Here is a 16,630-nt window from a genome sequence, read left to right as displayed (position 1 = left end):
CGTCCGGCCAATAATCCCGGTCCCATGGCACTTTTCCTAATTTTATATTATTTTCATGATTTTAGGAAAATACCATGAAATCAAGGAGTTTGTTTAAATAAAGGAGTTTTCCTTAAAGTGAAGGAGTTTCCATGAGATGAAGGAAACAATAATTAATAATAATAAAATAAGAGGCGTGTGGGACCGGCCACGACTAGGGCATGGTCGTCCGGCTAGGGCGCGGTCCCGCGAGTATTCCCTAATTTTATATCTTTTCCTTGATGTGAAGGAAATATCATGAAACCAAGGAATTTCATGGGATGAGGGAAATAATAATAATAAAATAATAAGGAATGCAAGGTGTGGGACCGGCCATAACTAGGGCATGACCGGCCGGCTAGTGAGCTCGGTCCCGCGACACCTTTCCTAATTTTTATTATTTCCTTGATACGGAGGAAACACCATGAGACTGAGGAGTTTCCTTAAATTGAAGGATATTTGTTCAAATGAAGGGATTTTCATGAGATAGGGTAAAAATAATAAAACATGATAACATAAATAATTAGGCGTGGACTGGCCACGACGTGACTGGTTGGCTGGTTGGCCCAGTCCCCTAGCACCTTAGATAATATTTTATTATTATTATTTTTCTTCCTATTATGCATAGGTTCATCGTTCCTTCGTATTTTGGAATGCTCGTTCGTGCATTCAGGTGCTCGTTAGTGCATTATTGCTGAGTACACTTGCACCATTTCGGTTGGGGCTTACTCGATAGTGGCTCAGATGCCCGTACGTTGAATATTTATCACCAACCCATGGAATTCTGCTGGGAAGAACCACGAATTGAAGTAATGAAATATTATGAATAACGTAGAATATTTCTGAATATTCAGTTAATGAATTTAAGGATTAGAAATAATTAATTGATGGCTCTATACTAGCAGGCATGCTGTCTAGGAGTATTAATTATTTGAGGATCGAGTAATATGAGCTTGTTGAAGCGTCATATTTCTTTTATATAATCAGGGAAAACATTGTTACATCCTGAAGACATTGTTGCTCTATACTAGCAGGTAAGCTTTCTAAAAGTCGTCCAATTGTTCGATTATATATAGAAATATTTACTGAAATTGCTCAGTATTTATGAGATATGTCGTTGCCTCAGCTGAGAGACTACACATCTACATATATTCTGAGAGACAGTATTCTCAGTCAGAGATTCTTGCGGCATGAACTTTCATGCTTCAATGAGAGACATGAGCCTCAATGCTCATCTGATTGCTGGATCACGAGTATGTAAAATTATGGTTTTACGATTTTAGCCTTTGTCGGAAATCCACCATCTACACTACTGCTCCTGTTAGTAAGGTTGTTGGACCTCCGTCTTCGTCACCATATTGGGCCGTACTGGGTAATCTTCCTTCTGCTGGTGATGTGGATTTAGGTGGTTTTCAACCTCTTTATTCAGTTCCTAGCTCATCCACCATGTCGTCTCTCCTCCGTGGTGAGGGCTCAGTACTCGTGCCCCACGCTCTCTCCAAGTGATTGGTGGAACCGTTGTTGGGTCTGAGAAGGGTAATTTCCTGATAATTTGAGCCTTGTGAGTTCTGACGATGTTATTCTTGAAGCCATCATGCGGGGTTCAAAGGGTCTCTTTTCTGCTGAGGTTGATCGTCACCATCTGGCTGGTTCTTTGGAGATAGCTTCATAGTTGGACGTCATGTCTGCTCAGTATCGTGTGGCTAAGGATCTTTTCTTTGACCCGGACTGCCTTCGCTCTAGTCAAAGCTTTGGTGAAATTCGTAGGGGTAGTATCCAAGAGATGGAGGCCTTCATGGAACCTATTCTGATTTTCTTCCTCGTCTTTCGGTATTCTCAGTAAGTGATTTCTTACTTGACTGTTTCATGCTTTGCTTTGAACTTCATTTGTTCTTACGCTTCGTTGTTTGCAGCTTTGCAAACAAATAGATGTGGGATGTACCTTGTTCAAGTTTTATAGGGCTAAGTGTACTCACTTGAATGCTCTGCTGGAGCACGCTCATAAAGAATGTGCCCTTGTTAGCACACAATAACCTTCGTCTGGTGATACTGCTTCTGCTGTTAAGGTACCCTTGTTAGAGGAAGATCTGGGAAAGACTCAGAGATCCTTGGAGGCTTGTTTGATGGCCCTTGAGAGAGCTAACAATGCTGCTAGAGTTGCTGAGGATGGGCGCAAAGCTGCTGAGTCCTCCAGAGCCATAGGTTCGTTTTTTCTTTACCTTAGCTTTGTTTTTGTTTATGTTTGGTTGCATAGTCCTGAGACATCATGCACCTGTCATCTAGTATCCCTAGTAAGCTTAGACATCTACGGGAACAAGTATTCGAGTTGACCTCCGATGTTTGGTATTATCAGAAGAAATCTGATAGGTTAATGAACGTGACTGTTCATAACGAGGCCCAACTTTCTCTCGAGTCTTCTCATGACGCAGATCTCGTGAAGCAGATGGCTTTGCTCAGCAAGGAATGTGACGAAGCCCTTAAGTGGAAAGAGGGTCTCATTTTAAAGCAAAAGGATGATATTGCCTTAGTTGAGAGACGCCTATCATCCCAAGAAATCATCCGCAAGAAGTATCATGCAGATTTTGAAGATGTTTGTGCTTCGTTGGCTAAGGTTATTGCAGAGCGTAATGTTTTGTCTTCTGAGGTATGCTCTCTTAAGAGTAGACTTGTTGAGGCTGGCTCCTCATTGTCTTCCATGTCCCATGCATCCTTGGTTAGGAGATTGGAAGAATTAAAGAATATTTACCAAGTTTTATCCTCTAAGAATGCTTCGCTCCAGATCGATGTTGAAGATCTTGTAGAAGATCTTGAAGCCGCTGAGGTGGACCTTGTTGAGGCCCAACATGGTTTAGAAGAATCCCTTATCCATGCAGGAGGTATCTTAGGGTCCTTTATATTTCTGGAAGCATCCTTTGTTTCCTTTGTTGCCTTTGCTTATTACTTACTCTTTTTTATCCGCAGGTCTCCAAATATTAATCTGACTTCCATTACCCACTTTCCATTTAGATGCTTAAGAATTATTTGAAGACTGTGACATATGCCTTGCCATATCCAACTAGAATTAGCATCTTTCGGAGGAGGATAAAACCGTAAATCATGGAATGGAAAGTGTTTAACTTTTAAGACGTTATCCCACAGCTAGCTCATGTCGGTTTTGAAGTAATTTCCAAGCTAGTTTAGCTAAAAAAGGTCGAGTTGTGATGGTTTAACTGTTTAAGTCCTAAACTACCGAGTCTTTTAAGTAACTGCAGTTTGTTCCAGACGATCAGATGTTGAGACTGTTAGAGCATTTCTCGGTCGAACTCACAAGTGTTGTTATCTAAAGATTGTTGTCAAATTTAGTTGCCAATATGTTGAGACGATGTCGCACAACTAATTAGACTATTATGCATATACAAGAATTTCGAGTCAAGATTATCTTGATAATTAATTCTCGAAATATAATGACTAAGCTTAATGAACATTTGTTCATACTTGATGAATTTCGGTTAAGGACAATTTATTGTTCGGAATCAAGATCATGATTCAAGTTTTATCGTTCGTAAATAGCCTAGAACAGTGATATGTTTCATTGATGTTATTCAGGAATGTTTTGAATCGACTTAGAGAGAAATATAGAACTATTATAGATTCATATACAAGATAGTGCTATCAGTCTTACAAACTAGGAAGATTATTATAAGTCTGAACCCGTATTACATGTACTCGTACACGTAGCGGAGTAGCTATATATCGTCTTACAGATTTGTGGTACGCATATTCTAATGTATATTATATGAAAATATGTTTAACTCGTGAACTGGATCGGTATGCATACTTGTATGCAAACCATTTTTGAATTGTGATTACGGAAACAGATTAGTTTCCAAACCGGTACACAAATTAAAACAATTATGTGTTTCCAAACCGGTACGCAAACGGATTTAATTCTGTGAACTCCGGAACCGGTGATAGTCTTAAGGTTTCCAAACCGGTACGCAACCTTAAAAAGTTATGTTAACTCCTGAACTCGGTTTGGTTAAATGTTTACAAACCGGCACGCGTACTATGACTGGAGCGATTCACGAACGACAATGGTATTTGTACCTTGTACACCTACTAACCATGTCGATTATATTTTCAAGTGTGTTTAAATTATTTATACGAGACAATTAGTATTTGATTAATTCTCTAAAAACACTAGGCTTATTTGATCACATGTTTATGACTCGGAGTAATGTCTTACACGTCCATGAAAATGAAGATTAAGCTTTTAAGTTCAACCGGATAGTTTCGTCTAACCATGTTGAACATAATCCTTGTATACGGTTCGGTTATGATTTACCTAACCACGTTATATATCTTGTTTATGTGAATCAGATTCAAAGATTTATCTAACGGTGGATATTGTTTGCTTGGTTCCAAAGCTATCTTAGCTCAACCTTAAAGAAACCTATGATTTAAATGTTTATAAAAGGGGAATTTCAAGCAACTGGGATCTTTAAATACCGACACTACTTTTTGGTATGTCCTAGTTGTATCTAGAATCGTCATCTTCCTAACCATTTTAGGGTTTAGCGACTACAAAGTCTTCATAGGGACTCTTGAAGCCATGTCCAGTTATCTTTCCTTGATAACTCGTGTATCCTGATCTTGTTTGATTGCTGATTTATCACTTGAGCAAGATATATACAAATCATCAAAGTTCTCTTCGTCTCAAACTTTGTTGATTCCACAGGTTTTATACTTGTGAGGTGAATAATAATCTAGGCAGTACTTCGGGTTGCATAAGTCTGGATTTTGAGATTAGCTAGACTTTGTCTATTTCTATCGATTTCCACACCTTTGATCAAACTATTTGATTGTAAAAGTAAATCACATATAGGCTTAATCTGTGGGAGGCAGATTCGGCTTAAAGTATTCAATTGAGTTGAAGCAACTCTTAGTTGGTGTGACGTCAGCTAAAGGAATCAATTGCGCGGAGTCCTGATGGGATTCAAGAGGCGTAAGGAGCATGATTGTACCTTAATCAGTGGGATACATTTTAGGGCTCAATTACATTCCATTCCGAAGTTAAATGGTAGTACGCTAGTATCTGTAGCGGCTTAATACAATTTGGTGTTCAATCTGTACTAGGTCCCGGGGTTTTTCTGTATTTGCGGTTTCCTCGTTAACAAAACTTCTGGTGTCTGTGTTATTTATTTTTCCGCAGTATATTGTTTATGTTTATAATTGAAATATCACAGGTCGTGCATTGATAAATCATAGTAGATACATCCGACCTAGTTTTTTGAATATGACTTGATTGATTCCTGGACATATCTCTTTGGTACCGTCCAAGTTATCTATTTGCGATTAGGTTCACGGATTTGTTTTTATAAACGTTCTAATCGCAAGAGAGAGACATATAACTCTACATACTATTCCTTGATTGAGTTTAACTTTTGGATTTATATTGAGTTTGTCCATACATATTTCCTAAGAAAAAAATGATGGTTTATTTTGGTACCCCCGCATTTTCAGAGACCTTTAATTATTCCACCAATACTGTCTTTGAATCTTATCTATTTGACAAATAGTTGAATCTGAAAGCTTGAAAACTTGCATTTAGTACATACCTATACAACTTAAAATGAAATTGATCTGTGTTGTCTTTCCTGCTTGATTAACTAATTTACTTTCCCAACCTTGCAGCTTACTTGACATATTATCAAGAATTCCTCGACAATTTTGTTGTCTTGATCTATGCAGTAACAAAGGTATTCCTAAATACTTCTCACCAATTCCATATGTTTCATACTAAGAATTCCAGTAATGTTAGAGATATGAGCTGGAGAAGTATGCTTACTGAAAAAATGGCAGATTTGCATGTTGATTACCTGACCCGAAGCTTGCCCAAAAGAGTGCAGTAACTATTACAAGCGGTTTATATGAGTAGATGTAGCTTGAAAGAATACAAGGCAATCATCTGCGAAAAACATATGATTGATAGAAGGGTTGTGCTTTGAAATCTTTATTCCTTAACGAAGACCATCATCTACATGTTGTTGCAACAGTCTAAAAAATGCTTCCATAATGAACATAAATAAGTAAGAGGACAGTGGGTCCCCTTGAAGAATACCACAGGAAGGAGCAAATGAATAACTTGGAACACCATTAATAAGAAGAGAAATATTGTTTTTAGAGATGCACTGCTCAATTAAATCAACCTGTTAGAGCACTGCTCGGTTGAACTCGCAAGCGTTGCTATCTCAAGCTTGTTCATTTGTCAAGTTTAGTTGCCAAAAGTATAAGTCTTGATTTTTATTCTACTTAATTATAGCAAAGTCTCGGATTAGGATAGAAAGTGTAGTTGAGCTTTAGACTTCACGACATTCATCGATTGAAGATGAGGAACTACTAAAGGGAGCTTGTGGAACTTCTTCAACAAAAGGTATGTGGAGACTTGAACTCATCTGTCACTCAAAAGTCTATCTACTTTATCTCCTATTTGAGACAAAAGTCGTATAGCTATATAGACTTCGATTATACACATTTGATATTTCGGGCTGAGTTTAACTCGCTTACATATTTCTCGAATTATGTGTTGGTAATCTTTTGCTTTAACCAAGTTCATCTTATATTCTTGACGAAAGTCAAAAAATAATCATGTGAAAATCGCCTGGTAACATCTTACATGATTTGTGTGAGACAATTATTTGATGTAGACTCGGAATGTTTCGTATGGATCATTAGATCACTTGAAAATTGCTTTGAAGCTTATAGTTCGTGTGAGACAGCTATTCTTGTCTTCTAAAAATGTTTCAATGATTGAACCGGGAGTTTAGAACATATAACCATGATTGGATATAGCACGGTATGCATACTTGTATGCTAACTGTTGCAAGTTATTCCAAGTTCGAGAACCATGGTATGCATACCCATACGCGTACTGGTTGGTTTAATGGAAGTCCGGGAACTTAGTATGCATACCCGTACGCGTACTAGCGTAAGCTCAAAGTTCCGGGATTTAACTGAGTTTGGAAGGTATGTGTACCCGTTCGCATATTAGCAAACCCAAACTTAGTCCAACCACTTAGGTATGCGTACCCGTTCGCATACTTAAATACGTTATGTTCTAAAATCGGTTTGTTCATGAACTAATACATTTATATATTAAGGAATACAATTTTTTTCAAACCGTGGCTATAATGTTCATGAATTGATTCGAGTGAATCAAAGTCGATTTTGCTTCAATTTTTTCTTGTATACTTATATGAGAATATAAACAATTGAACAACTCTAGAACTAGTTTCATTTGAGTCATTTGAACTACTTGTGATTGAGATGAACAAGGTTGATATGAAAGTGTTCATATGGATGACTTCGGTTAACTGTTGTTTAGCCAACAAGGTGTACATGTTTAGGTACGGTTATTCATATCTAAATGAAGTCGCTTTTCATTTGTGTGTAACAAGCTAAGTTCGATCTAACGGTTGAAAGATATTAGCTTGAGTCTAATCAGGTTTTCATCTAACGTTGAATATTGAATGCTTTGTTACCTAGGTAATATTGGTTGCAAACCATGATTTGAAGACTATATAAGGGAGAACTCTAGCAACTGGGAAACCTAATCCCCACACCTCATGTGTGATACTAGTTGCGACTAGAGTCAATTCTCCTTTAACCTAGGTTTTTATAAAATCATTATAGGTTAACGACTTGAAGACTTCATTGGGATTGTGAAGCCAGACCCAACTATTTTCTCTGTAGTTGTGTGTTCTGATCTTGCTGTTTTCTATCGTATTGAGTACCATCTTCTCTAAGATTTGCTCGAGATTTAATCTCCGATATGCAAGATAAAAAGTAGTCACAAACATCTTCGTCTCATCGTTTGTGATTCCACAATATCTTTTTTCGCTACCATACAATTAAGATTATTGTGAGGTGATTGATATTATTAGGTTGTTCTTCGGGAATATAAGTCTGGTGTATCAATTGGTTCCTGTTCACCTTGATTTATCAAAAGACATAACAAAACTCATAGGTATTTCTGTGGGAGACAGATTTATCTATTCAATTGACTTTTCTGTGTGAGACAGATTGGTTTATCAAGTCTTTGACTTTGGGTCGTAGCAACTCTTAGTTGTGGGTGAGATCAGCTAAGAGAATCAAGTGTGTAGAGTCCTGCTGGTATTCAGAGACATAAGGAGCGCAACTGTACCTTGATCAGTGTGAGATTGGTTAGGGCTCAACTACATTCCAGTCCGAAGTTAACTTGTAGTAGGCTAGTGTTTGTAGCAGCTTAATAAAGTGTGGTGTTCAAATATGGACTAGGTCCCGGGGTTTTTCTGCATTTTCGGTTTCCTCGTTAACAAAACTTCTAGTGTCCGTGTTACTTCTTTCTGCATTATATTATTTTATATAATTGAAATATCACAGGTTGTGCGTGATTTCAATCAATTGTGAATCCGACCTTTGGTTGTTGATTGAATTGATTGACACTTGGATATTGGTTTTTAATACTGTCCAAGTTGTTTCTTATATTAATCAGGCTCACAAATTTTTATCTGTTTGATTTGCTGATTACATCAAGAAACAAAGATAACCAATGACTCAAGCCAAAATAAGCATTTCTTAATCAACGAACGAAGTTCAGGTAAAGCATAAGTTACGGATCGAGCATCAATCTACCGGTTCACAATCTCTTACTTTCATACTCATTTCTCAATCCGAACAGGTATCACCATAACCAATCAGCTTCAAGAGTTTCTAATCCAACGACCATAACAAGAAAAACAACCTTCATACGGATACATAATCTAACGGAAGATATTGAACCGCAGAAAGCACAAACCCGTAAGCCTTCCCTCAATCCGTAAACCCTTATCTAAACCAATCAACTTTGAGTATTTATAATCTAACGATCAAAACAGAAAATACAACCCTCATACGGATCGGACTCCAATGTAACAGACATAATCAAACCAAAAAAGCTATAAATACCCCCATCTCTTCAAGGAATAAAACTCACAATCAATCTTTCTCCTCTCAAATCAATTAAAACTTTCACCAGCAGAGAAATTTGTGAAGAGAGAAAAATGTCAGGAAGAGGAAAAGGAGGAAAGGGTTTGGGAAAGGGAGGAGCAAAGAGGCACAGGAAGGTATTGAGAGATAACATTCAGGGTATCACTAAACCAGCTATCAGAAGATTAGCAAGAAGAGGCGGAGTCAAGCGTATCAGTGGTTTGATTTATGAAGAGACTCGTGGTGTTCTTAAGATCTTCTTGGAGAATGTGATTCGTGATGCCGTTACTTACACTGAACATGCCCGAAGAAAGACTGTCACTGCTATGGATGTTGTCTATGCTCTCAAGAGACAGGGAAGAACTCTCTATGGATTTGGGGGTTAGGGTTTGCTTTTTTCTATCTTGTAAAGAAATGTTGAGACTAGGGTTTCAATTTGCTGTTCTTATTAGTTTCACATGTAGTACCTGGAAATCAATTAGATGAATGTGAAATGTTTTTATTATTAATGAAAATCAGTAATCAACTCGTTTCTGTATCATTTGATTGTCAGATCTAATTCTTATGTTCTTATTTATTCAATTAAAATTTAACTTAATGATTTGTATCGGCATCGATTCGGGGATTTTCATTCAGGTACTTAATACATAAAGTCTAATTTCACAATTTATGATTCATAAGTAAACATTGATTCAGTGATGGTTTAATTGTTCTTTCTGGAAGTGTCAATTAGCTGAATCTGAATCAAACTTTCTGCATTCTTTCTTTTTCATTGGTTTATTTCAGAGTATATCAGATTTCATTGGCTGGATTCTCTTCAAAGAACTAGTGAATTGGTAGTTGATTTGAGCCGTATGTATACCAAGTATGTGAAGTGAATCAGGAAACACACAATTACTTAAGCTTAGACATTCAGACTCGTAATGTAAACTGGAAGGTGCTCGATTGATTCAGGTTTTTCTTATTATGTGGACTTAGGTTATTTTTATGCCATGTTCCAACTTAGATAATCTGCAGAATTGAGGTTCAGGAGCAGAGGCAATCAGCAAGATGAACACAACAATTATAAGCCTCAGAGAGGTTTATGTCATTTTTCTTTTGCAATTGTATTGGCATCGATTTGGGGAATTCCATTCAGGTACTTAGTTAATGATTTCTGAGACCTTGATTCAGTGATGGTTTAATTCGTCATCTCTTGACTGCAGTTGGCCCCGCCGGCCGGAGTGTTCCTTTTCAAGGCTTGATTGAGCACTGGTAATCTGGTATTAAGCAAAAGCTGAGACTGAACTATTTTTTTAACATTCTCCTAGCATCTCCTAGCAGATTGCAAATAGTGAGGTACCTACTCTATCTTTCTCTCTTTGCAAATTTTCTGCATTTGATTCTAAAACACCTTCAATTGTATTGTTAATCAGACCATCTGCACCTAAACCTATCCTTACCTCCACCTCAATTTCGGAGATATTGAGATGTTATATCCCAGATTTAAAACCAGAATGGTTAGAAGCATCAGGAAAACCGGCAGAGAAAATGAATTATTAACACTCCAACACTTGACGAAGATTGATCCAGAAGAATATGAAACTGAATTAACTCTTTTATCTAAACATTTTGATGCATTGCTTTTTTTTTGTTTCAGCAACAGCTTCAAATTCTTCATCTATTAATGGTAATCCTTCTGCTGTTAGTAAAGAATGATATGGTTATGTTTTTAGTTCATGTTACTCCTTATTATCCATTATTTAACTGACTTGTCTGATTATCCATGTAAATTAGCTGGTTTGTTAGATCATCTGCCAAGTCTTTGCCATCGTCGCTGTGATGTCATCTTACTAAAGCCTTGATTTTACTAGTTAATTGATAGTTTGTTGATTTTGGAGAGACTTGGGTTGTTTACGGAGCTTCAAACTTCAGGAGATAGAACAGATGTTATCCATAGTGCTCAAGCATAAGAATGAAACTCAGAATCTGGCGCTTCAGAATGTCTTGTTGACAATGCTACAGGAAGAGGATGAAGAGAAAGCTAAGAGGGCTCTGATTGTGCTCTGTGATCTTCATCGAAGAAGAACAACAAATGCAATCCACACAGCTAGTTTTCATCCATCATCCAAGATTGTGAATGCTGCTTGAAAGTTTTTTCTTGGATTTGAAAAGACCAAAGAGGCAGCAGACTATAGTGATGCTGATAGCAGTGAAGATGAGAAAAATCCCCAGCCCAGGTTGTTCTTTAGAGGGAGGATGTCCATAAGGCACATCAGCAAGGAAAAAAGCAAGCTAAGTTTGTGCAATCCACAGAAAAGGGTACACCGAATTGCTATTCACCACTTAACCATTTGATTGATGCGCAGGGGTTCGCTAAGAAGCCATTCTCCCGTGTCCAGACTTGTAATGAGCGGTTTGAGGTGAGGATGATGATATTAAAGTAATTGAGCAGACTGTTGGACTCCATCGCTTGATTCTGTTGAATTTCTATCCTTTTCCTCAGAAATGTGTCCAGCCTCATCGACGTGATATTACAGTTTGCTTGCATCAGCTGTTCAGGCTTGCCATGATATGGTTCCTTCCGATGCGGTTGAACCATTATTTAGACAAGTGGTTAGCCAGTTTGTGCATGATAAGGCTCGAACAGAGGAAATCACTGTTGGACTGAATGCTGCAAGGGAAATCTTTCTGTTGATGACAAAACGTTCGATGCCATCATAGAAACAAACATGAAAAAGCCATATCTACAGCTGCTCGTTCATTGATCACTTCATTCAGAGAGGTAACCCCTTCATGGCTGGTCAAGGACCGTGGTCGTCCTACTAACCCCAAGGCACAGCCAAAGAACTTCGGAGAATTGAATATTGCTAGTAATGTGTCTGGTTTTGAGCTATTACAAAATGGTGATGGCGAGGATGACACTGATGAAGATGAAAAAAATGATGCTGGCGATCAGATTAAAGTATGTCTGACAATGATGAGGGAGAGGCTACTGTGAGAACCGCCGATGCACATACTCAGCTCAGCGATGAAGATAATGAAAGTGCCAATTCGAGGTGGAGAATCTGATGGCAAGGAGGAGCACATGAATGGATGAAGAGCAGGAGAATTCTAACACGCTTAAAAGGACGCTTAGTGACTATGCCGGGGAATTGGATGCTGATAAAAGCCATTGGGCCCTTATGAGGATAGCAGAATAAACAAGGGAAATTGAATCATCAGATTTGACAGATGGTATCCTATCAAGTGAAGATTTCAAACGGATGAAGGAGCTGAAGGCAAAGGAAGAAGCAAAGCTTGCTTCACGTCAACATGGGCTGTCAAGGAGGGGCCGAGAAGCAAAGGCACCTGACCAGCATTTAAGATCCCGGTTCGAGGAATTAAATCTTAAGCGGGCGAGTCCATCAGTGCTCGAGATTAATATAAGGAGGAAGATGACTGAAGAGTAGAAGCTAGAATTAGTTAAAGCAGGAAGGAAGATAAAGGATACTATAAGGCCGGAACTGCCACAAAAAGAAGAAGTCGAGTGATACCAGCAATGACCAAATGAGCACAAGAAGAACATGCCTAAAGTTGCAAAGAGAGCTAAGGTTGCACAATCTCTACAAGAGAGAGATTAAACCGAATTGCTGGCGAACAGATCAGATGAAAGAAAGCACGGAAATACTCCTGCATTATATACAAGTGTGCATTATATACAACTCTTGATACTCGAAGAGTGCAGTCTTTTACTTTTCTTTGTTAGAATTATTCTTTTTTGTAATTGGAGGAAGTTTGAGGGGTTCAGAACCCCTCCTGGGTAGTTTTATCTTTCTCTGGGCAGATTTCAAACCCTTGCAATTCTCCCCTGCCTAACTTTATCTAGTTTTTATTTCATATATGTACCATGTATTGCTTATGAAAAAGTGGGAGTGGTTTTGAGCTGTCAGTCTTTGACAGCTCCTTTTAAGAGCATAGACATGGTAATGCAGGTTTGTCGATCCCATTTCACAACACAATGAACTGTTGGCTCGATTGCCTTGTCATGCCACCGGTTGTTTAAAGGCATGGGAATGTTGGTCGTCGTACAAAGTTGGAAAATAGGGGAGGGAGGAGATGTTCATAAGAAGTGCGTAGAGAGTTTTCGAGATAAATGAAGTTCTTGAAGCTGCAGAAACTTAATACTCGAATGGTTCAGCTATGATGTCCCAAGGCTGAAAAGAGGAGAGGGAAATTGTTGGAGAGAACGATTACTTCTCAAGTAAATTTGACCAACCCAGTGAGTCGGTTGGTCAAACGATTATTAGCCAATGAATCATTCTTGTATTCAATATAAAGCGCATCTGCAGCTAGGAAGTCGGTTCCTAATTGAGCTGCCATTAGCACCGTCTTAATAGCATTTTTTTTTCTAATATCTTTTAAATAAACAAAGATCTTCTCCCACAATCCTGAAGAAAAACTGAAACCTCAAAACCTAATCTAGGAATCTGAAGTAAGCCCGGTCAGACACTTTCAATAGGAGCTAAGAAACCTGTTCTACTTTGAAAACAACCCAGATATAACACAATGTTTACAGATATAACACCATCTAGGAAAGACAACCCAGGGAGTATCTCAAAAACAAAAACAGCAAATATTTCATCCACATGTTTACAAGTATCTCATTCTTTGAGCTCATTCCAGCTGCAAAAACAGCAAAAACTTCAGCTAGAGAGCAGTAATATCCAAACCATCGCAACGCCGCAGTAGCTCATTCCAGTGCCACACAAACAGCAAAGACTTCAGCTAGCTAGATAGTACGAAGTAATATCCAAACCAGCACAACCAGCACTCTTCACAACAACACCACAACAGCTCATTCAAGCAACGCAAAAGCAGCAAAAACTTCAGCTAGATAGTACAGAGTAATATCCAAACCACCACAACCAGCACCCTTCACAACACCAATATTATCTCTACATAAAGCAAAAACCCAGCTAAACCTATGCCTTTGATGCACTGTCACAGCACAAGAGAAATAACCTACACTTGACAATTAAAACCTACATTCAATAATTCTCAATTTTTGAGTTGGTCTATACCCAATACCAAAGTAATGAAGAATCTGAAGATCATAAGTTGTGTTTTACATAAACCTTTCATTTTGTAACCTCCTTCCTACCCTAAGCGCATTATTCTTGGCTGTAATTTTTTGTCATAGGAATAACCCCTTATTTATTTCTAAGAAACCAAATTTCCATCAGTGTACTTAGAGCAGCAGTGTACCAGATCTCTTGAATAACAAAACTTTGGGACTTCAAAAATACAACAAACATCAACTTCTAGGATTAAGAAAACAAAACACTCCACCCAACCAACTCGGATAATTTTGCAAAAATCACAATCCACATTCCAACAAAAATAACATCTAGATGCTAACCTAACACCACTCCTTTTTACAATCCAATTGGAGCAGAACACCATGAGAGCCATTCAAAATCAGAGTTGAGTGCCAATGCAAAGGTTTCCCTAAATCTAAAACTCAAGCTTTGTTGTGGTTAGGTCAGGGCATTAACCAACAGAAATAGAAAACAAAAATTAACCAACAGTTGTGGTTAAAGAAAACAAATCATTTTCGAATTAAACCTAAATGGGAGTAGATTCTAACTTGCCAAATTTTTAGCCAACTCCTTCAAAAGTTCTCTCTTAGACTCCTAGTACAGTCGCGCTATTGTCTAAAGTTCATAATCCCTGGAATTGGAAACTCAATGCTTTAACTGAAGGACGCCCATGAGATGGAATAGAAGGATTCGAAAAACACATAAATGTAGCCAAAGATTGTAACAAGAAAAACGTGTTTTCAACAAGAAGAGTTGTATCAACATCGTTGAAGCATATAATATCTAGTGGTTAAGCTTTCTCAATCAGAAAATAGATAGACCACTGGCTCCAACAAAACAAAGAATTGACAAAAGCAACACATGTAATCGCCAAATTGTCAACAACAGCATTCACTAAACAGTTTTTGTTCCCAAAAGTGACAGATTGAGCCTTGAAACAAAGTGGTTAACCATTCAATATTTACTGTTATGGAGTAAATAGACATGCTAATCACGCCAAAAAATAAAGAAACATCTAAGCCAAACCAGGATGCATTAACAACCAACACAAAGAAACGAGGAGAGTTGTTAACTCAGAGCATACACATTCACACTATAACCCACTCGGGAACACCTATGTGAAAGGTGGAAGGGAGTTCCCACTTCCTACAGCAGAGGCTGTAAGACATCAAATCAAGACCTTACACACACAATTTTTCAACACAATGCTCAAGTAAGTCATGATTAAGTTACTTATATAGTCTAACATTCACAGAATACTGTAACCATAAAATTAAAAATCCCTGCTAAAACATTAACATTAACTAAACAATGCCAATTAACATTAATTAAGAGTCATAATCTATTTTTTATATATAATCTCTCCCCATCATTGTTACTTACCTTTCCATCTTCAAAAAGTACATCCTCCAGAGATCATCGAGTTAATTCGCCACCACTAAGCGTCACATTGCACCTCCTTTTCAAGAACTTTTTGGGAACTTTCAGCCAACCCCTGACCTTGGGAACTTTCAGCTTTTTGAGAACTTTCAGCCAACACCTGATCTTGAGCTTGTTTCAACAACTTCTCCTCAGTACTGGAATGCAAATAGTGAGAAACTGTCTCCTTCTCCCTCCGAAAACATTCTACAGCAGTTATCGCACTAGAACCATTCCGAGTGTAATAATCGACCATGTCAGTTAAAAACGCAGTTTCAAAATCATTAACATAATAAGCCAATTTTTCCTTGTCATTCAAATTCCCAATTTCAACAAAAATCTCTAAGACATCCTTGACCAAAGCCCTATCAATTTCCTTCCCCTGCCGTTCTTGATTAATCAACACGATAACAGCATCCCTAACTTTCACTTTCATATTCTCATGCACAATTTCACGAAAGCAACCAAACCCAATATCTTTCAAAGAAGGAAGTTTCCTCCGAGGAATGTAAAAACGGTCGAGATAATTGAAAAATCGACAGAGTTTACTTACCATAACCTTATGATTAGCCCACCTCTTAACAAGCTCTAGCAACATAGATACATCATCATTCTTCTCTTGAATAGCTGGTAAGACTTTAGAACTCAAGTAATCGTCATAAACGCCTTTGTATCTGTGGTAAACTTCTGCAGAATAGTCATAAGGATCTCTCTGAGTGCACATAGTGTAAACTGTTGCGTGAATCGAAGCATCCATTGATGATTCAGGAACACCTTCGATAATGTTAATCAGCTTTGTGATCTGTTTCTGAATGATTTCCCATCCTTCTTCCAACTCAATGTTAGTTCCCATATTGTGCCCTAACTATCTCTTCACCAAACCCTAACCCTCGGAATAAAGGAAGATGACTGAGAAAACAAAGAAAGCGAGTGAGAAATACATCCGACTCGGTCAGCTTGTTTTTACTTTTTATAGGGAAACAAGGAGGACTTGTTTGCAACACTAAGCCCAGCCCAAACACCTACTCACATCACACCCTAGAGATATTCGAACGGGACCTCCGGCTCTGAGGAGTGCGGGAGTCCTTCGGAAATGACATGGTTATCTCCTAACTAAGGAAAAAAATAAAAATGAGCTGCAGGGCAGC

The 16,630-nt window shown here is 38.1% G+C and overlaps 1 protein-coding gene and 1 pseudogene across 1 annotated transcript; both read left to right on the top strand.

The window, feature by feature from the left end:
- Nucleotides 1–8,997: 8,997 nt before the first annotated feature.
- LOC113319078 (histone H4) lies at nt 8,998–9,544 on the top strand. The gene has a single exon (XM_026567372.1). It carries the CDS (start codon nt 9,078–9,080, stop codon nt 9,387–9,389), a length of 312 nt encoding a protein of 103 aa, XP_026423157.1. The 5' UTR covers nt 8,998–9,077; the 3' UTR covers nt 9,390–9,544.
- Nucleotides 9,545–10,087: 543 nt separating this feature from the next.
- On the top strand, nt 10,088–12,434 carry LOC113315895 (annotated as a pseudogene).
- Nucleotides 12,435–16,630: the final 4,196 nt, after the last annotated feature.

Source organism: Papaver somniferum, chromosome 10 (assembly GCF_003573695.1).
Source record: "Papaver somniferum cultivar HN1 chromosome 10, ASM357369v1, whole genome shotgun sequence".
Taxonomy (NCBI): domain Eukaryota; kingdom Viridiplantae; phylum Streptophyta; class Magnoliopsida; order Ranunculales; family Papaveraceae; genus Papaver; species Papaver somniferum.
The sequence above is the reverse complement of the archived record's forward strand: the minus strand, read 5'-3'. Positions and strand labels throughout refer to the sequence as shown.

What these genes read in the sequence shown, in the direction of transcription:
- LOC113319078 (XM_026567372.1), top strand. Translation starts at nt 9,078, where the DNA reads ATGTCAGGAAGAGGAAAAGGAGGAAAGGGTTTGGGAAAGGGAGGAGCA.